General features: G+C 34.1%; 1 protein-coding gene across 1 annotated transcript in view; it reads left to right on the top strand.

The window, feature by feature from the left end:
• The first annotated feature begins 16,183 nt into the window (after positions 1-16,183).
• Positions 16,184-25,808, top strand: part of LOC136413792 (neuronal growth regulator 1-like) — a 64,631-nt gene continuing 55,006 nt past the window's right edge. Inside the window, exons 1-2 of the mRNA XM_066397498.1 lie at positions 16,184-16,377; positions 24,132-24,428. Of these exons, the coding sequence (XP_066253595.1) occupies positions 24,269-24,428 (160 nt within the window). The 5' untranslated portion in view covers positions 16,184-16,377; positions 24,132-24,268. The remainder of the gene's footprint in view (positions 16,378-24,131; positions 24,429-25,808) is intronic.

Genomic DNA, 25,808 nt, shown 5'->3' with positions numbered 1-25,808 from the left:
TAATACTGTTAATTAGGTTAGGTCTTAATTTAAGATGAAAGAATTGTGAAGGGGCTGATGTTGCCCCTATAGGACGCCTATGTATGTCGCAACCTGGTTAGAGGTATTTTCGTCAAGTAAGAGGGTTTCGCGATCATTATCTTCATGCAATTCTGCTATTTTATGATTAACGTCTAGCCACCCTTTATCGGTACTTGTGGGAAAGGATAGTCGCCCTTTGTCGGCGTGGATGAGACGCGTGGCCGCGCTTTGTCGGCATTTCTGGAAATGTACCGACAAAGCGTTATCAGTACCATGGTAACGACTCAGGTGGTGTCATAAGTCAGCAATTGCTTTCTAGCCAGGGTACGACACTGTTTTAATTACCCTTAGTTTAGTATTTAAGAGCGCCCCGAATCTAGAGGGTCCTCTTTCTTTTCGAGTGGCTCACCAGAACTGTTATCCTACATTTGAATCCGTTTCTTATTCAATAAACCCTATGATTCAAAATAAAAACCCAAGACAACTATATAAAAAACCTACATATATTAATAGAATTTCATAGAAATGTAGATCATGAGATTAATCTTGCAACACCGTTTCTACAGATAGATTAGAAAAGTTACATGAATCAACGTTGGAATACATTGATAGTGAGCATTTGGAAACATTTGAAAAAAGCGATTTACACTGGAATATGATGAATGAGGAAATACCTAATCATACGACTTTACATAATGAAGGTCGAATTCATTTTGGATTAGTGATAATTAAGATTGTAGTAGTAGAATGAGGGAAATTTGAGACACTTTGCACTTCGAGCGGTGAATAGCACCGCAGGGAGGTTAAGGCAGAAACTATTAGTTAGACCGATATTTGAATGAAACTGTTCCATAATTGGTATTTTAGAAGATATAATTGAGAGGTCCGATTGAAAGGACCAAATGTGAATTGACGTTGAGAAACCAAGTTTGTGTGGTGCAACTCGAGCACTACTTCATTTAAGCTTTCCTGTGGTCAAACTATGAAGCTTCCACAAAGCGCTAGCTCAGATGATGTTAGACTGAATATCACGTTTGAACCACCCTGAGTTACAGTCTCAGAGACACTGTTTCGTGCAAAATTGGTAACAACTCTCATTATTTAATTAAGTTTTATTGATTTCATGATACAATAATTTTGAGAAAAACTTTAACGTGAGCACGTCGGTATTCGAAACTAAACGCGTATTTACACATGTAAGAGTCTAAGATGTTACTGACCCCTTAAAGAAATCTGATTCGCTATTTAAACTTAAACTAAGCATAAAACATATCTAAACGTTTTCCCAGAGAAGCTAAATTTAAAAAAAAGTATTAAATTATTGTCTAGATTACATCTAAACACAAAGACTCATGAATTTAAGAAAGGACTGACGTTAACTGCATTCACTTGAAGGGTTTTGATTAAGGGTCTAAACTAAACCTAAACATATATTCATTAATTTATGTTTAGGTTTAATTTTTTAATTAAATTAATTTAAAAGGTTAATTATTATCTATGGACAACGAGCACATTTTCGATAACGATCTTCGCGAAGCTGTTCCATGTGGTAAGTGCACAAACATCATACATATCATATGATCCTTTCCTTAATGAAGCCTAACCACTCGTACTACTATCCATAGCAGCGGGTCAGCGTTGCCTTCTACTAACAGCACCAGGGATCCAATGGCCACAGAATGGCCACAGACCTCTTTCATTTATAACGAGATTGTTCAGTGCCCCGAAGTACAACTACCCGTCCATACTCAGGAGCACGGTTCGTTAAATAAAAGGCTTCGAGAAAATTTAAAACAATAAACCCTTTATTTTATAACTACTGGATAAAATCCGAGAGAGAGTCGGTCTTACAAAATAGCTGGTAAATATACTTATGTTAATGAATGTGTCACACCCGTGTTCAAAAAAGTGATTCCCTCCAAGGGCCTTGTCTGGAGGCGGCCAAGACTCACAGCTCAGGCCCCCCCCTTTTGGATGCACCAATAAAGACACTCATAGGCAAATTCTCATACCCGATGATTCTGTTTTCTGTCACTAATTGAGAAAACCAAAACCATAAAAGGTTTTCGCAATTAGTGTCTGGTTATAATATTCACTGCAAGTGCCTGGTCATTGTAACAGACCTCCAGACTGTCTGAGAGCCACGTGTGGAATCCACCTGTGGTCTCTCATGGTGACTCCTAAACGACCCTTGGATTGATTTATCTATGGGCACTGATTATCAGTCAGTACTTATCCCGATACCAGACATCTGGTGAAACGAGTTTCCAGCATGGCTCTGACAGAGTCTATAGGTTGGTCAAATAATCTCCGAACTAATTATTTCAAAATTACTGTTGGAGCTGCTTAGGTCTTTCATAACGTGACGGACGAGACAGTAATATTCATGACGCCGTGTTGTGGTGAATTCGCCAATGAGTCATCAATGAGAAAATTACTCGTTTATATCATTTGAGATTGGCATTAGTGGATGTGAATGGAGATAAGTTTCGATTTTTATTAATAGGGTGTACATCTTTTCATATATTAAAGATGAATTCACAAGGGCCTGTCAAAGATGAAACATAGATGACTTTACAACTGCTTCCCTTAGTCCATCAATATAGGTTTTACGCGCAGGTATAAAATACCATCTCATTAGATAATTAACTAAAAATGCGGTTGTGGCATTAACATGCGATTGATCATTTATGAAGGTATTGAGTTCAATGAAATAATTATGTTTCCCTGTAAAATTAGAACCGTTATTTGAAAGTGTATGTCAGTAGGCTTTCCCCGTTTGGAGCAACGCTTTTCTAAAACATTGAAGAAACTATGGGGTGAAAGGTCCTTAACGAATTCGATATGTATTGCGCGAGTAGCAAAGCAAATAAAAATACATATATAGGTTTTTACGAGCTCGGACCTACGTAAAGTTCCTTCTTTTATTTACAGAGTGTTTCCTAACTAGGTGTAAAAAATTTAAGGGTGTAATCCTGGATACATTTCAAGTGGAAAATGTCTAAAAAATAAATGTCCACAAATACTTCGTTGTCAAAATACAGGGTGTTAAAATATGCCAAAAAAACGTTTTCCTTGAATATTTTCAATATGATTTAAATTGGATTTTTTATTGATATAAAAAATAATATAAATATTATCTTCTACTGACGTTTAAAGTGGCTGCTAGTTTATAATCAGTGCAAGGTTTACTTAAGACATATCTCCGCCTTGTTGCCACAGAACCAAATAATAAGTTTTTGTTTGTATTATAATTTGTTGAATTAATTTTTTTTAATTGATCAAATAAACGGCGATTCTTATCATTTTTGTAATAGCAAATTACACCAATCAAGAAATGGCTAATATGGTTTACCTCTATAGCCTTGCCTGTGGCAACCGTTATGTAGCTAGACGTCTTTATATGGAAAAGTTTCCAAAGCGGCAAGCTCCCAACTACCAAACTTTTAGAAATCTTTTTCAATGCCTTTCAGGGACAGGGTCTCTTATAAAAGCTCCAGGACGCGGAAGACCTATAACATGCAGAATACCAGAAGTGGCAGAAGAAATTTTGAGATTTTTTGAAGAAGACCCCGAAACAAGTATTAGTAAAATAGCTGCCACTTTAAAAGTCAGTAAAAAACTAGTGTGGGCTGTTTTAAAACAGTAACAACTTTACCTCTATCATGTACAACGGATAAAAGCCTTGCTACGTCAACATTATCATCCCCATGTGGAGTTTAGCCAATGGATCCTACAAAAACTGGCACTGGATCCACTATTCATTTCGCGTGTATTATTCATAGATGAAGCCACATTTTCCAGAACTGCAATTATAAACTTTCACGATAATCACATTTGAGCTGACGATAATCCCCATTCAATTGTGGAGACACGTTTCCAACACAAATTTTCTTTAAATATACAGGTAGGTATAGTTGGAGACTACTTGATAGGACCGTACTTTTTTCAACAACGCCTTAATGGAGAAACGTATCTAAATTTCTTACAAAAAAATTTGCCGATGTTAATGGAAGATATATTGTAGCGCATAGGCTCCAAATGTAGTTTATGCATGGTAATGTGCTAGCACATTTTTCTTTACGAATTCGCGGGCACTTAAATATAATCTTTTCAAACAAATGGGTTGATAGGGGCGTTTCAGTGCCCAATCAGTCTTGGCCAGCAAGGTTCCCTGATTATAACCTAATAGACTTTTATTTTTGGGGTGATCTCAAGAGGCATTCTATGCTGTGCCAAAAAACAATGTTAACCAACTTCAAAAACGCATAATTACGGAATGTGATACAATACGCCACACAGCAGGATTTTTTGAAAGAGTGACAAATTCATTAATAAGAAGGACTTAAGCTTGTATTATAAGTAATCGTGATCATTTTCAACAGTTTTTATCATATTCAATAAAGTTTTTTTCCTAATTTTGAAATAAATAAACCTTGCACTGATCAATTATTAATAAAGCGTTCTTGTAATTTTTTTTCGGTCCTGTTTGCAACAAAGAACATAAAAGTCGATTTTAACTAACGGCAAACGCAGCGTCGTACATTTAGGGTGTAAATAGAATAATAAAGATATCCCAAGCCTACTTCACTGTCGCATGGAAAAAATCTGAATATATGTAAATATGGGGCTTTTTACTACAAATTCGCATGTTAAAATTCAAATTTTCTATTTGAGCCATATTGGAAATATTTAAGGAAAATGTTGTTTTGGTATATTTTAACACTCAGTACTTTGAAAACGAAGCATTTGTTTATTAGACGTTTTCCACTTGAAATACATCCAAGATTACGTCCTTAAATTTTCTATACGTAGTTAGGGAATACTCTGTTATTTTTGCAGCGGAAAGTGAGCCCATCAAAAATTTTAAAGTTTTCGGCTTTACCTTAAAATATCTTATGCATTTACTAACATTCCGTTTAACTGCGTTTTTTCCGTTTATTATCCAGAACCTAAAACGAATCATCGAAAGTAGATTCTGGATTCCCGCATGAAGACGTTTCATATGTTTGTCCATTGTTGTTAAGTTTGTCAATTGATATTTATAAGGCAAGATAATTGGGTGCTGTTGTTCAAAAGTAAAGTGCGAATTTATTAAGCGTCCCCCAACTCAAAGTATTCCTGTTGAATCTTGGAATTGGTTTAGATTCAAAATTTTACTGTCGCTTGAGACTGCGTTTTTTTGCTAAGGCGGAAATTTCTTTGTAAAAGCTCTTTTGCTAAACCAATTTTATCAATATAAAGAGAGATTCTTTCAGTTCGTCTACTGTCAAAGTAATAGATGAATTATTTGTCTTTTTTAAGCTCTGTTTCTTAAATCTATCCATACAGGGTGTTTTTTTTTTGGTGTGCCTACCATTGCTATCTCCGAAACGGTGAGAGTTACAACTTCGATGAAATTAGACTAAATTGGCTCCTTATGAAGCTGATTAAGGAAACCGCTGCAAAGTTGCCACATTTTCAGTAGTTTCCTAGATATTTAAAAAAGTATGAAAATGGTCCAAAACTTCAATCCCTCGCATTTCGTATACTATTTGTGACAGAAAAGAAGTTTAAATTACAAAGTTTCACAACTTTTTACTCTCTACAAAACGACATATCGAACGTCATTGTACAACTTTTAGTAACTAAGTAATCGGTATCAACTTCATTATTTTAAATACGGACCTGGAATTTTTATTTCATATTTCGAAAGCGCTTTTTATTCCTGACAGACCTGACAGACTGTAGTTTAAAAAGGTAAATAAAAAATAGTTTGATGATGAATTATGCGGGTTGAAACGTTAATAAATGTAAACATATTATACATGGGTCTGTCAGGAATAAAAAGCGCTTTCGAAATATGAAATAAAAATTCCAGGTCCGTATTTAAAATAATGAAGTTGATACCGATTACTTAGTTACTAAAAGTTGTACAATGACGTTCGATATGTCGTTTTGTAGAGAGTAAAAAGTTCTGAAACTTTGTAATTTAAACTTCTTTTCTGTCACAAATAGTATACGAAATGCGAGGGATTGAAGTTTTGGACCATTTTCATACTTTTTTAAATATCTAGGAAACTACTGAAAATGTGGCAACTTTGCAGCGGCTTCCTTAATCAGCTCCATAAGGAGCCACTTTAGTCTAATTTCATCGAAGTTGTAACTCTCACCGTTTCGGAGATAGCAATGGTAGGCACACCAAAAAAAACACCCTGTATAACTTACTACTCTATGTATAATAATTTTAAAAAATTTGAGAATCTGTTAAAAATGTTAAATTCGAGGTTTTGACTAGTTGTATTGGTTACAGTTTTGCTTATCAATTCAGATCAATTCAGAAATATTGTGTTTCAATTTAGGTAATTTATCGAAAAAGATTTCATTACTGTCTAAGTTTATTTAAAATTTGAAATATTTTTTCTTAAGAAATTAGGATCACGAAACCAAAGACCACACTGTTGCTATTCCCTCGGACTCAACCCTCTCGATATTATATCCGCAGGGTTATCTTTGTTTGGCACGTGGGCTCACTCATCACTTCTAGTTTTTTCAATAATTTTTGTAACTCGATTAACAACAAATGTTTTAAGATCGGAAGGACCTATCTTCAACCACCCCAAGACAATACTGAAATCGGTGAAATATTTCACACCCGAGATTTGTATGTCTAAAGTTCGTTTTATTGTATGCATTAGCTTGGCTAAACATTAAGCCGCTAATAGTTCAAGTCGAGATAGAATTAGTTTTTTAACTGAAGTTACCCTTGATTTTCCAGTCAAAAGCCTAAATTCGTTGTTATTCGGCACATTGAAGCAACATAAATACAGGCTCCATAAGCCTTTTCTGAAATATCATAAATTCCATATAACATTCACATTTGGTAGAATTACGAGCCTGTTAACCTCACGTTGGTTAAAGCAATTCAACTGACTTGAGAATTCTTGCTAATGCTGTTTGAGATCACTGGGAACTTCTTGGTCTTAATCAATTCGTAATTTCTATAGTGTTTGCATAATCAACTTTGCCCTAATAAGTTCTGGGTAGATTAATCCAAGAAGATCATAAATGTGCGAAATTGTAGAAAGAATTTTTCTTTTAGTAACACGGGTTGAATCACATTTAAAATTGATCGAGTATCTCAAAGTATGCTGCATAGGACCCCAAGTATTTCCAAGAGTCTTTGTTTGCTTGTCTTCATGGAAGAGGATTGAGTTATCGTGATATTCGTTTCGATTAGGTTCTCAAATGTTATTTAAATCGATCGAACTATTAAATGACCATTCCCGTAACTTAGATTTGACTTGATCCAAAATGTTGTTGAATTCTTTATAAATTTCCATCACGTCTGTTTTAGAAGTAACGCTGACTATCAAGTCATCCGTGTAAAATAAATGTTTAATTATTGATGTAATGATGGTCGGGGATATTTGGTTTTGTATTATTTAGCCAATTCCATTAAGCAACATGTAGCTTGTAAAAGCGCACTTGATGTGCTATACGTGACTGTATTGAATTTGTAAACGTTTATGAAATCTTTGACATTTGATTACTATAATATATTATATTTTGGAAATCTCGCTCATCTTCATTAACTTTTATACGCTGGTACATCATTTCGATGTCCGCATTCAAAACGAGTTTTCCAAGCCTTAACCGTATCAATAATGAGTACAAGTTGTCTTGTACCACTAGGTCTACTAGAAGCGTATCACTCAGAGAAATTCCTGTACTTCTATTAAGATAAGTGTCCATTTGGCAATAAAATTCACGCGAGTAGCTCTAGAGAGTGTTCTCGTAAGTCGATACATGTCTGCAAATCCCTGTCCGAGAGTATCAATGTCGCTGTCGAAGAGCTTTTTGCTGATAGCAACATCTCAAGTGTTCACTAATTATTCTCACTAGTGGAGAGTTATTCGCAAAAATCCAACTCATTTAAAATTTGGCGAGTTCTTGGAGAATCTGTTTCAAAATTATAAGCAGAAAAGAGTGGTCGAAAGACGAAATTTTGAATTTAATTAGCATTTATTAAGAAAGAGTGTTGTTATAGGACAACAAAAATAAAGACGTCAAACTTAGAGGCAAGAAAAATCAAACATTGAGCGAAATTGGCAAAATGTACATGGACGAAGTTCAACGAAAAATTAATAATTTGAGGAATCAGATAAGTAGATATTCAGTTTAATTCTTTTACTTAAAGATATTTATCAATACTTTACAATAAAAAATATAATGTATGATATATTATTATTATTATATTTACATATATGTCACAATAATTGAAAAAGGTGAAGACGTTGAAAAGCAGAATGGGGACCGATGAAAAGTATGATAGTAAATGGCCATTTTTTGTAGCGCTGAAATTTTTGATTCCAGTCCCCACCATCACAAAAGTTTTTTCTTTTTAATAAAGCAAAAGAAATAATAACCGGTCGCAATTTTTCCCGATTCATTTTTTGATAACTTTCGACATCACTTTTGCCATAACCAGTGTCATACGAAGCCTCGCAGAAACCGATCGCTGGTAGTGGATACGCTTTAAAGAGTATCTCTAGTCGACAGTTTCAACGGCGAGATATTTGTGTCTTCAGAATTAAATTTTGTGAACCCGTCTCTCAAATGGAAACTCATTTTCTACAAATCTCGACAGTAACTCGCGCAAGTTACTCTCAAATGGACACTTACCTTTACAGCTTGCATAAAAAATTACGCGACATTTCGTGGTAATCGAATCTCTCAATACCGCCCTGTGAGGCAAAAATTAAGAACTGTTCGGAACAAATTTCTCATTTTCAGTAGACCTTTGTAGCGTCATGTGACCTGAATTCTCGTATTCTGTTATTCATTCCAAAAAATATTTTCTGAATTCTTTCTTTTTTAAAATTTTCTAACAAATTAAATCTTTTTAAAATATTAGACTTTAAATTTCCGATATTGAAGTTTATGTTATTCTTCAATAGATATAATATTTTACCATAAAACTATTGTTGGTGTCGCGGGTAGTAGTTTAGGTAAAATATTTTTTACAATCATTTTCTTCCTTTAACCGAAAGTTAGTATTTCCAAACGCTTAAATTTTTCAAAATTTTGTCAATGAATCGTTCAACAATATGTTTCATCTATTAGTCGATAGGTTACATACACTTTTTGATTCTGTGGTTCAAAGGACGTTAAGTTACCTGATATTACCCATCCCAAAGAGGTCTCTTGTAATATCAGCAACTCTTTACCTAGTTTCAAGTTATCCGAACGTAACAGTTTATGAAATACGTCTACGTCTAATAAAATGCAAATTTGTTTTGGATCATTAAATCGCTCATCAGCTAAATTTATATTTTTTTTAATTTGAGGCGCGGATCTAAAGAATTCAAACAAATGTAGATTTTCAGTAAGATTTGGTAAAACTAAAAACGATAAGTAGGATTCAAAACCGTTGAATCTGGATCTTATTTTTGTATGCGTGCGTTGGTTAATTTTTGTGACAACTTGGTTAATACCTGACAATGATTAATATTTTGAAAACTTAAGTTTAATTTCTTACAAAAGTTTTAAGTTACCAAATTTGATTGGCTTTCACAATCGAGCAGTTCATTGCATTTATGCCAATTTCCTTTCTCATTTACAATTAAAATAGTAGCGGTGGATAGCAATACTTGATTCCTATTCAAACTAAACGAAGATAATGCCAATGGGTCATTTATTGTTTCGCATGCCTCTTTGTTACTCTGGCCTATTGTTAACATCGTAGCCTGTTTAGGTTCTCCGCACTTCCCACTAGACACTCCGTGAGTTAAAACGTTAGACGCAGTAACGCTCGGTATTTCGTGTTTATTTTGTGATAACAAAACGACATTATTACTTTTTATACTAGCATTTTGGACGCGTTTGTCCTATGGATGTTTTTCAAAATGTAACAGGGTATTATGTCTTTGATTGCATGTTTTGCAGCCATCTGACTTGCATTCCTGCTTCAGATGTCCTATGCGTAAATAATTGCTACATAGTTTGCGTTTTCGAAATTTAGTATATTTTTCCGACAATGAAAGTTGAATGAAACGAAGGCATTGATTAATGAAATTATTCGCGCTGCGGATATAACACTTGTTAACCCTTTCAGTTAAAGAATACGAGTAATTTCTAAACTGATGGGATTCGTTTCTTTTCCGGGACTTTTGTTTTCCGTTCTATCTTTATCACGTCTACGTGATTGAGAAGTGAAAAAATCGTGAAAAAGTTTCCAATGCTAAACATTTATTGATTAAAAATTCGATCAATTGGTCAACCGTGGGTAACTTTGTGCTACACTGTTTTCGCTCCCATTCACAATTAGTATAATCATCAAGTTTACTTAATATTATAGGGTTTAACAAAGCATCCCATTGATCTACGGATAATTTCGATTTTTCTAATGCTGCTTTATGTTGTTGAATTGCATCTATTAAGTTTCTAATATTTCCAGCTGACTATACAGGGTGTTTCATAAATATACCGACAAACTTTCAGGGGTTGTAGAGCTAATAAAAACAAATATTTAGAACAAATAAACTTAGATCCGAAATCGCTTAGTTTCCAAGATACAGGGTGTTTAATTCCTTTTTTTTTTGAATATTTTTTTAATATTTGAAAAACGGTTTGAGATGCGGACATGAAATTCGGGACATGCTATCGCGGGATAAATGTGCATGTTCTGGAGTATGCAGACCATTTCCACCTACACCAGTGGCGTCCGTGCGGCCATTCAATGGGATGTTTTTAACTAAAAAAATGGCACGCCACTGACTTTTTTTAATATAAATATTTTTTTCTTAATATTCCATCAATTCTTAACAAAAAAGGCCTCTTAGTGTTTTGTTGCCAGAGTGGCCGTTTTCGAGAAAAAAATTATTTCTCATTCATGTGCCTAGCAAAAAACCGGTGTAAGTTTCCAAGTGTGATTTTTTTAAAGAGAAATTAATTTAATTTTCTTTTAATAAATATTAAGACATATATTTTTTGTGTAATAAATTGTTCGCAAATTAACGATTGTGACTAGAAGAAATAAGACCTGTATGACAACAAAAGGTACTACAATCTGATGTTTTATTTAAATGCAGGTAAATTAATATAAAATAAACAGAAAACAAATAATAAATATTTTATAACAAATTTTCAAAATTTCGTCCATTTTCCTTGATACAAACATTACACCGTCGATTCATAGATTGACGAACCCTATGAAAGATTCCAGGAATAGTTTCTACATGTGTAAATGCTGACATAACCCTTGTGAAGAGTTCTTCTGGATCACGAATTGGTCTGTTATACACTAATGATTTAATATATCCCCATAAAAAAATCAAGGGGATTCAGGTCCGGAGAACGAGCGGGCCTGAAAACCGGACCTCCTCTTCCAATTCATTGGTTGGGAAATGTCTGATGTAAATACTGACGTACGTTTAAATCAAAATGAGGAGGGGCTCCATCGTGTTGAAACCACATGTTTCTTCTAATATCTAAAGGAATATCATCTAATAATACAGGAAGAATTTCACGTAGAAAAGTCAGATAATCGTCGGTGTTTAAACGAGCGGGAAGCATATAAACTAATATGCGCTCACCAACTGTACCAGCCCATAAATTTATAGAAAATTGTTGCTGGAATTTTTTCGAAACCACTGCATGAGGATTTATATCCTGCCAAATATGACTATTTTTGCTATTAAAATAGTCATCACGTGTGAAACATGCCTCATCGCAAAATAACACTCTTCTTCCAAAGTGTGGTTCCGTTAAATTCTGAGTCAAAAACCATTGGCAAAATTGCAATCGATGAGGATAATCATTAGCGTTTAATGCTTGTACCTTTTGCACATGGTAGGGATATAGCAGTTATCCATGAAGTACGCGCAAAGTTGTTGCCGTGGATGATCCCATTTGATTAGCAATAGCCCGAACACTTACAGTTTGATCTTCGTCCACAAAATGTAAAACCTCTTCTTCAAATTCCACACTACGAGCTATTCTTAGGCGACCAGCTCCTCCAGGACGTTTCAATGATCCACATTCTCGTAGGCGACGATGAATAGAGGCAAATGTAGTATGATGTGGTTGACGACGATTAGGATATCTTTGTTCATAGAGATGCACAGCCTCCCTTCCATTGCAATTTACTGCACCGTAAACTAGGTGCATATCAGCAAGTTCTTCAAATGTAAAATCGTTGTTCATGTTTGAAAACACAGTTATTTATTGAAAAATTTATACTTAAATTGTCAATAACTGCTTTATTCGTATTATTTAAAACAACGTTACGTTGGGTTTCCGTGACAACGACAAAACAAGTGACTTGACTATAGTGCAGCATCATGATGCATAGAATATTACTATTTTGTTATGAGGCATGATTTACAAATGTTTGTCTTCATGTCTACTACCTCTATTAAAAGAAAATTAAATTAATTTCTCTTTAAAAAAATCACACTTGGAAACTTTCACCGGTTTTTTGCTAGGCACATGAATGAGAAATAATTTTTTTCTCGAAAACGGCCACTCTAGCAACAAAACACTAAGAGACCTTTTTTGTTAAGAATTGATGGAATATTAAGAAAAAAATATTTATATTAAAAAAAGTCAGTGGCGTGCCATTTTTTTAGTTAAAAACATCCCATTGAATGGCCGCACGGACGCCACTGGTGTAGGTGGAAATGATCTGCATACTCCAGAACATGCACATTTATCCCGCGATAGCATGTCCCGAATTTCATGTCCGCATCTCAAACCGTTTTTCAAATATTCAAAAAATATTCAAAAAAAAAGGAATTAAACACCCTGTATCTTGGAAATGAAGCGATTTCGGATCTAACTTTATTTGTTCTAAATATTTGTTTTTATGAGCTCTACAACCCCTGAAAGTTTGTCGGTATATTTATGAAACACCCTGTATAATTAAAAAATTAAATAACTCAATCAAATTTTGATATGTGAGTTTTTTAAGTTTTTTTCAGTTGCTGTTATTAAAATAGATACTACTGGATTGTAAAAAATGGATTAAATGCCCAAAAAAGCCGGAATTTTTTGCATTTTTCAATATGGCGCAGCTTAAAAAGTCATACATTTTATATAGACTTAGATTTTAGATTAGAAGAAAAAATTGGACCTGCAGCCCGTTTTGAAAAAAAGTTATTCCATTTTCAAATTTTAAAAATCGTGTTTAGGTCAGAATTAGCAAGAAAAAAAAATGTGGCAAATGCGCGAAGATTTTCTGCATGTGTAATATTTTTCAGATTTTTCGAAAAACTAGTTTTCAAGTTAAAAGTTATAATTGAAAAGATGGCGGTTTAAGGGTTTTTTTTTGGTCTAGGGAGTGGGGGTAAGGGTATTTTGCACAATTGATTGGCATTAGAGAGTTATAACTTATGTACTTATATGCCTATTCAATTAGGTTTTCAATTTAGATCAAAGGGTATTTTGACTATCTTAATGGGAGGTACTCTTTAAAGCGATTGCATAATTATAGGGAGTTATATCAAGCCCACTTATGAGTGTGAGTACATCGCCTTTACAGCATAATTTCAGATATACCAATTTTTCTGTTGCACTCAAATCGGTTCTGTGGTGTACCAACGAGTCGAAAATATTTTTGAAACTAAACCATGTTTCATAATTGCCAAAAAATGAAGGTAATTCTAAATCTGGCAACTTTTCCAAAGGTCCTAATGAACTCGGTTTTCCTAATTGGTTTTTATTACAATTTTGAATTTCGTTAAACAAATTTGTTAACTTTTTGCCTCTGGAATTAAGCTATAGCAAGCTGATTCGATCTCAAGTCAGTTGTTTTCTTCACTTAAATTTAAAAATTCCAAACGAGTTTGAATTTTATCGCATTCTCTGAAATCCTCTACACCCTTGAGATGAATTTCTAATTGAAATGTTTCTTTAGTATTTTCGTTATCAAATAGATACTGCTTAAAACGAGACAAGCGTTCAAATAAAATTCTGTGAACATGTAAAAGCTCACAAGTTTCATTGGGATCGTTTTGGGATTCCGTCCAGTGAAGTTCCATTTCCGATCTTTTTAGCGTGTTTTCCTATTTTGCCTTTCGCGGGCATTTCTGGTCAATTTCTAAAACGTGGTGTCAAACTATTTAAATTGAAAGAAAATACTGGTGGTAAATGTTATCTAAGAGAAATTAATCACCGTCTTTCAAGACGAGGAAATCGAGAACAAACAAATTAACTAAACTGTCAATTTAATACAACAAACTACTATGTTAATGTGGGAAAATAGATATTGAAAAGTTTCAAAGGAGAACTCGTAATAAAAGAACTGCCTCACCAACGTCTTTTTGCTTCTTTTTAGAGTCCAGTGTTCAACTTCCTATTCGGTGTTGCGGGTTCCATGTTCCATAGGCTATGATCCAGTTCAATTATATCCGATTCGAAGGACTAAATGAGAGGTCCGTTTGGAAGGATCAAATATGAGTTGAAGTTAAGGAACTAAGTTCATGTAATGCGGCTGGAGCACCACTTTGTTTGATCCTTCCTGTGGTTAAACTATGAAGCTTCCACAAAGCGCTAGTTCAGATAATGTTGGACTCGATATCACGTTCGGATCACCCAGAGTTTGCAGTCTCAGAGACACTGTTTCTTACAAAATTGGTAATAACTCTCACTTTTTAATTAAAGTTTATTGATTTCGTGACATAATAATTTCGAAAAAAACTTAAATGTGAGCGCGTTTGTATTCGAAATTAAACGCGTATCCAAACATATGAGAATCTAAGATACTACTGACCTCTTAAAGAAACTTGATTGACTATTTAATCTTAAACAAAGCATAAAAAAACGTAACTAGACATTTTCCCAGTTTAGCTATCATAAATTAAAAAAAGGTGTCAAAATATGGTCTTGACTAAATTTAAACATAAACAAATTAATTATAAAAAAAATCCAAACTGGCATCGACAGATTTGTCGATTATTAAAATCTTAATAAAAATAAAAAAACAGCTTTCCTGCAGAAAACTATTCAACAGTGTCAAAAACCTCCCTTCTATACAGTGCACCTCTCAATGTAGCCAAATCGTCCTTCTGTTAAAAGCTTCTACTTCATAACTCGTAAAATAAAGGTAGCTATCATTAAGGCCATGAAATCATTATCTTTAAAAAAAAAAGTAATTCTACGTAAAGTTAACTGAACTAACCTGCACAAGTCCTCAAGGAGACTAAGAGTACCTGCACGATGCACGCCAATTTTTTGATGTTTAACATAATAAAGAAACTTATAAAATTCAGAAGACATTAAAATTTAAGAATTAATGACAGAAATATAGTAAAGAGAAATGAAACTGGCCAAATAGAACATTTCCAAGGATTAGTACCGATTTTTCCGTTATCTACTTAATTTAAATCAAATAATAAAGGAGCTTTCAGAAGGTTCGAATCATTGCCATCATTTTTTATAATGTTTGAATCATCCTTGTTGCAATGTTTCGAATTCAAACTTTGCTCATCAACATATCCTGTGTAAATTTAATGTTGCTCACTTGAACCAGCTGAATGGGCATTGACATCGTTTTCATAGTCTTCCGCAGTATTAACATGAAAAGCCATATCAACGTCCCAACTTCCGCTTTAGTACCTTTGCCTGCATTGTACCATCTTAATGAGAGTATTATGAAGTGCCAGAGCTATCTAAGTTTTCAAAGAGATTGATATAGATAATTTGCTCGCATTAACTCTATGTCTGCACAAAATTTATATAATTTCTGTTGCAAGATGTCTAACTGAAGCTCATATTTAGTCATTACCAATTTTTTCTGTGTCAATTCAATTTGGTTCTCTGGCACCAGTTGAGTGGAGTCAGGACTAACACAACCATGATCATCTTCAACAATATTGTCATCAAGTACGAAGAAGATTCCAAATTCGTCTTTACACATCTTCGCCATCTTCTGTGAGGCAACTTCGTCTGAATGAGGTTTTTCTGATGCGCCACAGCTCTCTAAGTTTTGAAAGAAGTTGAAAGTTGGTGGGGTATTTAAAGCTATAGAAGAGTCACTTCCGCATTAGATTTTTTTCAAATTAAATTCGGAATTTGAAATACGCAACGAAATGCGGCAAGAGCTTACGCGCGCATGAGCTTTCGCAGCTTTCCGACTGCCGATTCGCCAAAGGAAACTTCAGTGTGGTTTATAACGCCGTGAAGTTTGCAAATGCGTTAAGTGGCATTGAACTCCCGGAGTTTTGGATTTTGTCTCGGGGGAGAAGTTTCCGGTCCGAGCGTATAGAGTGATTTGTGGCAGGTTTGGATACTCGTTTGCACTTTTCTCATCACAGTTTATTGGATTATTGTTTCTGGGCTTCTTTATTGGATAAGTTAGTTTAGGAAGAGTTCTTGGTAAGTTTTAGGAAATTTTTATTGAGGCCTATATAGTAGGGTTAAATATGTTGGAAAACAAATATTTTAGTTTAAAAGCTTTGTAAAATAATCGTTTTTTTATCTGTTTCTTTCTGGTCTTCTTAATCATGTGCATGGATTTAACGATCAATTTAAAATCGGTGAATGTGCATACTCATATATATTTGTATGGCCAATTAAGCAACTGATTAAACTGTCGGTCAACAAAGAGTCGCAAGTCTGCGAAGTACCTTAGTGTTTTCTCCTTCTATTTCTTGACTTTTAGAAGAACCTTACTTCCTTATTACCAAAGAGTTGGTATGGCAGAAAAAATTTTTCGAATTAGGTTGTTTTCTAAGGGTTTTCCTAATTGATCCTTAGATCGATCGATAATTGCCCTCACACCGTCCGACCATTATGTTGCAATATTTAATTTATTTGAATTATCCTGGTTTCTTCAGTTTTATGTTAATATCAGTAACAAATATTTCCATCGGAATTCTTTAACTCGGTGTTATCTTTAGGAATTTCGGGTCTCCGGCAAATATAGTTAGCTACCGCAGTATTGTCTTAAGGTACTGCAGCCGCTTCAAATGCCTACGCCTTTATTGACAATTAAAGATTTATTTGCCTCTACAGGAACACCGAAGAGATATTTTTTTAACTTAATGCCGTTCACCGAAAGATTCTTCACGTTAGAGTTACAAATAGGTAGTTACAAGTGGAGCCGCTTTTTTATAGTTAGGACTTGTTATCCTATGGAATTCTGGTCGAGTTTGAAATTTAATTTATAGTCTTATCCGGTTAAAATTTTCGGAAGTGTGCCCTCGAACAGGGCAGATTTTCCAAAACTTAGATTAGAATAGTCAGTTTCCACTTAATTCCTTCGATTTCCTGTACAATTTACAGGTCAGCTACCAGTAATTTGCGATCATGGATCCACAATTTCCCTTTAAAATGTTCAAGATTCGTCCCAGAAAGTGGAAGCTGAATTTGATGCACTTAAAAGCTAGTTCCAATTGCACTGCTTTCAAATAGTTAGAATTTGGCGTATTCGAAACTATTTAATTCATTTTAAATTGAATTAGATGTTTCTGTCACTTCAAGAAGTACGTCTAGAATTCTATTCATCTAGAGTATCTACATACTTCTTTCTATAATTTTCTGAAACATTCAGTTAACAAGGGCAGATTTCAGATAAGACTTATCTGTTTCAATTGGAATTTCTTTCATTTATTACAACTTATTCATGACTTTTACCAAGATTTTTGGGCGAATCAATTCACAAGTCCCATTTATATTGCTTTCACATTCATCTCTTCCAGAAGTTGCATGTCGATTTCCTTAGAATTTATAACGGTAGTTCTATTTGAACCACTTTTTAATACCTAGAAGTGGTCCGAATGACATTAAAATTTAATTGGATGTTTCAAAAAGAGCTCCTAGAGCTTCGTTTTCACATGTCATATTTTAACAATTTTCTCTTTATATCTTCAGAGTTAAGTTATAAGCTGAATATTCTTCTATAAAAGCAGAAATTGTAATAGTTTTATTCCATCTTCAACCACTCAGCCTCCAGATGAATTTCCTAAAATTTTGTCGATTAGTTACGTAAATTGCCTATACTAATTATGTCTTCAGGGACTTGTCGGTCGATTTTTCAGCTTAATAAAAAGCTTTTTTCCTGGTCTGATTGACTTCAAATTTAGAATGGTTATTACTGAGGTTTCGAGCAATTGAGTTTTGTGGGAAAATCGCTTTCAAATATTCGCTCAAATAAGGATCATCAGCAGAATTACAGGTTGACACTGCTAGGCTCGATTCGAACACCTACAAATTTATATCTCCTTTCCTTTCCTTTAAAAGTTGATTTCCTGTTTGATCGGAAATGGCACTAAGCATTTAAGTATTATAACATTTTGTGGAACTCGGAGTGAATTGTGATAAATTTAACTCTTGGGATATCCGTCTGTGTAAAGTTTTTTAGAAATTTGGGTGGTAATAATGGGTGATTAAGCCATTTAAAATTTACCATCACACGTTTAACTGATAATTAATAAAAGATAAATTTATTCACGTTATCTTCACGCACTCTTTATTTTTCTTAATAGCTAAGAAACCCCTATTCTCTTTTGTTGCAACTTATACAGAATAGAGAAAACTGGACATTCGAACATTTTTCTACACAAGATCGTTCGTTCTCTAAAGACATAACTATGTGTACAATTTTGAATTTCCATGCTATTATTATTAATATACGTTAATATACATGTAAAAAAATGCAAATGCCCTCTAATTTGAAAGACTGAGTACTGGAATATTCGAACATAAAGGAAATCGTTAGGGAAAGACAATATAATATTCGATACACACTACAGATAAACTATACTCTAGGGAAGGCAAGTCCATAAAGTTGGCACCTGAAAGAGGAAGTACACATGTTCACTTTCTCCCTGATTTAAGGGGTTCACAAATCAAAGCAGACACAGTAAATGGTTAATTTTATTATTATTTTATGAGTGTAATTTCAATTTCATGTTGGTTGAATGACAAAGAAGCTCTATCAGGAATTACATAGAGATTAGATGATACAATGGCGGGCAAAGTTAACGGCCCATGTCTGAGCGAGTGAGGTCAAACCTCCAAGCTTTAACACACATAATCCAACGTTTTTAATCAAATTTTAATTGATTTATATAGACGATCGGATAAGTCAGTGAAATAATTATTTATTTTATACTGCTTGGGTGGATCTAATTACCGTATACTGCATTGTGTTAATTTGCTGCCGGTAAATCGAAAATTACAGTAATTGATATTGTAATGTTCGTTGTTAAGCTATTTTACCAGAATAGAATCACGGATGTATTGTTTGAAAAGGTGTAGTTATTTCCACAACTATTCTCTCTCATTCAAATTAAACATTTTTTTCTTATAGTGACCATAGCGGGCATTCATTTTAACCCATTCAAATATTGCAATATACACTTTTTTTAATTTAAATAGCCAAATACGTTTAAAATAAATAGCAATTGTATTGTAGAGTAATAATGCGTTTAACGTATTTTCAAGAAACATTAGTTCTTTTATGCTAGAACACAAATCATTTGTAAATTAGGCCACAAAATCAAATAATGGTATATCGTAATATAATGCCCTTTAATTGATGCTTTTAAGCGCCAAGAAGGGGTATGAATTTATCGAAGCTTTTGGACATCCCCGAATTGAAATATCTATAATACTGTGACCATAGTAACCATGAATACACGCTGCAGCGAGCATAAAATATTGAATATGACTCATTAATTATAATGCATATGATGCACATATCTTTTTCTGCAAGCCAATTAATTACATTACTCCAAATTAAAAATTGCCAGAGAGCAATTCATTTCTCCTTGCTAAATTTGGGGATATGGAAAATTTTTCAGCAGAGCGTAACTGATGCTCAAGATGTAAATCGTCATTTCAATAAAAGTGAACTGTTTCCACTGGAAAATAACTGTGGTCATCAATTAAATAATCTTTTATCCAATCCAATAATCATTATTTTTCCACTTCTCATGGAGTTTGCTTCTGTTGTGTTAAACATCAGCTTTCCTGTTGTGGGACATCCCTCGCACGGCTTCTTTGCCTTTGCTTCTTATCCTCCTTCTTAATCTTCCTGATTTATCGTGTCTACTGCATTGCCAGTTTTATTTGCAGTTGCGTTTGCTTCTGAACATTTTTTTGATTCTCAAGGGATTTCTCATCGTCCTCGCAGGAATATTCTTCGGTGAGGGCACTATGTACCTGAGAGGTGAATATATGTAAATAATTCTCTCAAGATAGTTTAGTATTAAAAATTCAGTTCGGTTTGAGTAAAAAACTAAAGTACATCATTGCTCTGAGTGAGTGAAAATTGAGGTCAAGAAAGTTTTTCTCTTTAAATCTTTTCAGTTTTTTGGGCCTCTTTTTTAGTTATTTTCAAGTGTTGCCACAATCACTTTCTTCAAAGGGTCCGAGACTTACTCTTACGTTGATAACAGCAAGAGCGTAGGCTTACTAATGCCTCCCGACCGTTTACTTTCCACTTTCAAGTACGACTATGTCTTTCATCTTTTCCATTATTGTTCTTTACAACCTTCAATCGACTTCTTCGTTGAGAAACTGCCCATCTGCTGGAGAAAGTCAGTCAAATTACCATTATTGTGCCAGGTTGACGACCAGCCTGTAATATCTCGATTTCCTTCTTTGTTCTTTGCAATTCAGACATTTGTACCGACAGGAGGTACCATATTTTAATAATCCAGTGTATCCTACAAATAATTTCCATTCGATAATGACTCCCGGAGAAATAACGATCCAAATCCCTGGATTTCTAACGTAGCACACATAATCCCGAATATAATTTATATCGAGGTGTATCTCATTTTCCCAATGTTCTATGAGCATAGATTTCGCTATAGATAATATTCTGCATTATTACTCTCAGACCAACATAAAATAAAATACGATCGGAACTCCTTTAGAGGAGTTTCTAATGAGAATATCTCGTTCCAGATAAGATTTCACTGGTTTTTGAAGCCGGCAGCCGCACAATTCATTCTCTATCCAGTATTCATAAATTTCCACAGATTAAATTCCTTAACGCCTTTTATATTTATAGCCCTTATAAAATTGGTTTCTTTCAAAAGACAGTAGATCCAGCGATTCACAAAATCGAAGAGATTTATTATTCTGCAATAGGCAAACGTTTCGTCAAACGAAATTTCTCGTTTGATTCGTCCGAAAAAACATTAATTTTCTATCTTTATTGCCCACATTCTAAAGTTAACATTCTACCTCTCGTGTTACAAAATGTTGAGGCAAAGCGTCGTGCCCCTTCTGTGCACCCAATAATTCCATGTCACTTCGCTGTTTGAAGCAACTGCTCTTGTTTCAGTTCTAAAATCGTGCTCTAAAGGGAATAACTGTAGAGTTGGATATTGCCAAATCGAATTTGGCGAGCTTTTCCAATTCCTTTTAACTCTTAATGCAAAAATCTCCCACGTCTAAACAATAAATCTCAGGGAGTTATAGTGCGGTATCGGATTTAGTCAGCTTAAGGATCTATTTTTATGGAAACCAAATGGTAATATAAGTTGAATTTAAATTGATAATTGACAAAGTCGAGTATGCATCGAGTTTTGGGTTCCTCCATTAAAACTGTGTTTATTGTTGTTACATGTTAATTTAATTGCTTGAGGTCGACATGTAAATTACACATTGTAATGAGGTTTATCTATTTCGATTTGAGGATTATTAGATTTGTATAGCACACACGACCGTAAATTAGGCATTTGTAAAATTTTGTGTTTAATTGAGAGTTTGAGAGATTGGTATTTGTAATGTAATTCTAATAAATTGTTTATCATATAAATTGTGAACAAATATTTGCCATATAAAAGTCACTTGGTTAAACCTCTGAAAGCCGGATGTGTGAATACAGGTCTCTGCGAGTTATATCGGCGTTACGCTTTGATTTCACCAGATCAAAGTTCTAAAGCCGAATATTACCCTCTTTCATGTTGCCCATATAAACGACTTCTGACAAAGTGGAATTAGGCAAATTAAGCAAATCACGCACCATATGTACATATTATCTATATCATATCTATCTAACGTGCCCACTAATATTCTCTACATCTATGTGTATTTTAGTGAAATATTTCTACCAAGCTGCAATATTTCGCTAAAGAATGTAAATCTGTAATAAAATCTCCCATGGCATCTTCTGATCGTTGCACTCGAGTGTTAAACTGATATCAATCGAAAATTATGCTCCTGCGAAGGATGAAATGGGTTTCGAAGGCATCCAGCATATCCTCATAGATAGTCGGAAGGACAGGGAGCCGTAAAATCATTTCCTTGGTTCTTTACCACAAAAAACACACAGCAATATGTTGATTTTATCTTCATCTGGAGTCTCTCCCGCCGCTGGGACCAGGCTGCTGGATTTCCAAAGTTAAATTGTTCTGGAGGGGCCACGATAGCAATCGTGTACGAGAATGACGTATTCCCCGTAGTATTTCTAGACTACACCTTTGAACCTGATGCTTCATTGTGGTTTTCCTGCATTTTTGCCCTTTTACCATATATCGTTATGAGCTAGAGGTATCAAGGTTAAGGCTGAAGACGGCGAAGTTACACGCAGTGCATGTAATTCAACTACTGTAATTCTTTGAATCGTTTAATATTACCTCCCTGACGCGCCAATACTAATCAGTCTACGATCATTGATTGAAAATTCGTGTTGAAACAGATGTTCTCTCGTTCAATGAGGATTTTCTGTGTTGTAAGAATGGCTGTTTCTTCAATTAAATATACCTCTCCTTGCAAATGCTACCTGGTCGGTGAGCAATATTTTGTTTAAAAACAAAGGCTCATGATGTGATGCTTTTGGAGCAGCAAATTGTAGAATTAAATTTTGGGTTAAAAATTTCTTGGCAACAAATTAATAGCTGGCGTAAAATAGTATGGAAATAGCTTCTGTTTCCGTAGATGTTCAGAAATTGAAGATGTGCTTAATCCCGTGTTTCAAGAGTACGTCTGGTGCTAGTCTCTGGATAATCCAATATTCGGAAGGAGATTTTCTTTTCTTGGTTCATAGTAAGGATTTTTGCACTTCCATTATCCATTTTCGAACGAAGTGAATTAATGTCATTCAATTTGTCGAAAAGACGTTTGAAAGTCCTATGCTTTGGTTGTCTATTATTGAGATAAAGTTTCAGGTACCTTTCAGCTCCAGATATTGTAAATGAATTTGTCATACCTAAGAACCCCTTAGAGGTAATTTCAAGCCGGTAAATTAAAAACTGTGGGTGTTTTTCCAATTCACATTATTAAAGAAATTATTTTGACACCCTGTAGAATTAAAAGAAGCAACTTTTGTATAAGGCGAGGTTAGTTCAACCACTGTATTTCTTTTTACTTTCCAGCATCCATCACATCTTTGTCCCATTATTTGTAGTGCACCTTACTATGCAAATGACATATGAATTTACTCTTTAATTCATCATTTTATTTACTCATATTGTCTTCCTTCGCATCCTGACTATTCTCATTACGCCATGTATGTTTATCCTCCTAGTAGTGACTAATTTTCCTACTTTTATCATTTTTAATTATTGTTATTTCGTATGTTCATATCCACTAAATTTAATATTGTAAACTTTGTGCGCGGTGAAGCCTTACATTAGCCTTAGTAAAGTATAGCCTTTATTCCAGCTTTGTTAAAGACTGCGAATGTCACTCTAAACGTTGGCATATTCTGCAATGAGATTTTAAGTTTTAAAAATGAATTAAAATACCGATTATGAAGAGAAGACCGCTAAATATTCCTCTAGTTTTTGAGAAGCAATGGATATACTGATCAGGGTTTTACAAAAACTATCCTAAAAGGAAGTCCTTCTATACAGGATGAGCGAAAAATAATTAACCTCAAATAAATGTAAAATTATTGTATCGAAGCCGTTTTAAGTTTTTCATGTTTAAGATACATTTTTTTCTTGAAGCAAGCATTTTTTCATATAAACAGAATTAGTCAAATTGAATAAATAACACGTAAAAAACATGTAGTTTTATATCATTTTTTATTTATATTTATCTGGAATATCCCGTACTTGTTATGATTGAGCTAATTTGCAAACAAATGTTACGACGCAACAAGATACATGTTTTGATATATTATTGATTGACTCACAACGTAAAAATATATTTTCTTCTTGTTTCAGCCATTTTCCTGAAAAATGCCTCTTTGCCGTCTGCCGGAATTCGCCCATAGATAGTGACGCGTAGTGAATAATGTGAATTAAACCCGGTGAATGACGCGGCGCGATATCGCTAGTTACAACTAAAATGAACTTAATGGATGATTACCTGTGGCCCTCTAGAAAATATTCCTGAAGATGGCGGACGCTTGAGAATGCTTTGTGCTCGAATGATAATGGCATTAAATTGTCGGGACGCTCTGACGTGTGTTGTGATCCTCATTTATCTTTCTGAAGCTGTAAATGGATCTTTTATATCAGGTAAGTTAAAAGCACTCCTTTATGTATATACACGGGGGAAATTATATAGTGTCGGTCTCGTTTAGCACCGGTCACAAATAAAGTGTGGTTGAGACTAAGATTGCAAAAAGTACTATTATGAATGGATAAATTTTTTATATGAAGAGTGAAGAAACAGCTTTAATCGAAACATCAACATAAATTATTATTGATATTAGGGTTAGGATACATTTTAATATTTTGCTGGTTTGACGATCCGATATTATGGGATGTAGAGGCTGCTTAAAACACTAAATAATTTCACAGCATAAAATAATTCTTTTTGATGTACACGATTTCCACTGAAGAAGATATGTAAAGGAAAATGTAGTAGATTCCATATTAAAACTTACTTTAAATTTAATAAAACTATTATGCAATTATTCAAAAAAAATTTTCCTTACCGTAGGAAAATTTTTTCTCAACATCCTTTCTTTTTCGTTTTTCTGCGATTTGTTTTTCCATTTTTAGCCGCTGACATCATTGAAAACCTTATTAAAAATATTCTTTTCTCAAGTATTTAAAATTATATTAGATTCCATGTCAAGGTAAGCTAAAAATGTGTGCAATTTATATCATACTCGAACGATGTAAGCGAGATTTCAACCATAAAGGGCTTTAAACAATCTTTCAGTTTTGTTTACTCTCAACAAAAGCTGCTTTGGAATTTTTCAGTCCCTAAAATAAGGTTTAGTGTTGAAATCTCGGTGGATTGTAAGGATACTAATTTTCTGCAGTTTGGAAACGATTTCACATCAAAAATTATCTAAAACAATATAAATCAAGAAAGCAGTATTTTTTAATGATCTTATGGCGTGCCTGGTATCACACCAAAACTTGCACACTAATAAAGTTATAACGTAATTATCCACTAACTTAAAAACACAATTCGCCTCTAAGCACGAACACATAGAGGTGGAATTTATCTCCGTTCAATCTGTAGCGGCGTTATTAATGGAGCTGGTAAAATTTGAGTAATTTTTGAGAGAATTTTGATATGAAATAAATCTCATGATAAATCGATGCGCGTTTAAACTATGGCCGCCTAAAGTTGGATCTAGCCGGGCAAAAGTGATTTGTTCCTTCAATTTCTTCGCATCTAAGAAAATAAATTCGCCTGGCTGAAAATGGAATTTTATAGCGGATGGAATCGCCTCCATTCGGAAATGTTTCGTGCAATGTTTGAAATTGCATTTCGTTATTTTAAACGTCTGAAGAAGTGGGGAATTCACATCATGGACTGTATTGCTGACTTAAGTCGGAATTGCTGCAGCGAGTCTGTCAGGGTTTAGGAGCTAAGTGACGCTAAGACGTCATTATTATTTATTGGAACTTAATTTACTCACAAATGTTAAATATTCA

Source organism: Euwallacea similis, chromosome 15 (assembly GCF_039881205.1).
Source record: "Euwallacea similis isolate ESF13 chromosome 15, ESF131.1, whole genome shotgun sequence".
NCBI classification, from domain to species: domain Eukaryota; kingdom Metazoa; phylum Arthropoda; class Insecta; order Coleoptera; family Curculionidae; genus Euwallacea; species Euwallacea similis.
The sequence above is the reverse complement of the archived record's forward strand: the minus strand, read 5'-3'. Positions and strand labels throughout refer to the sequence as shown.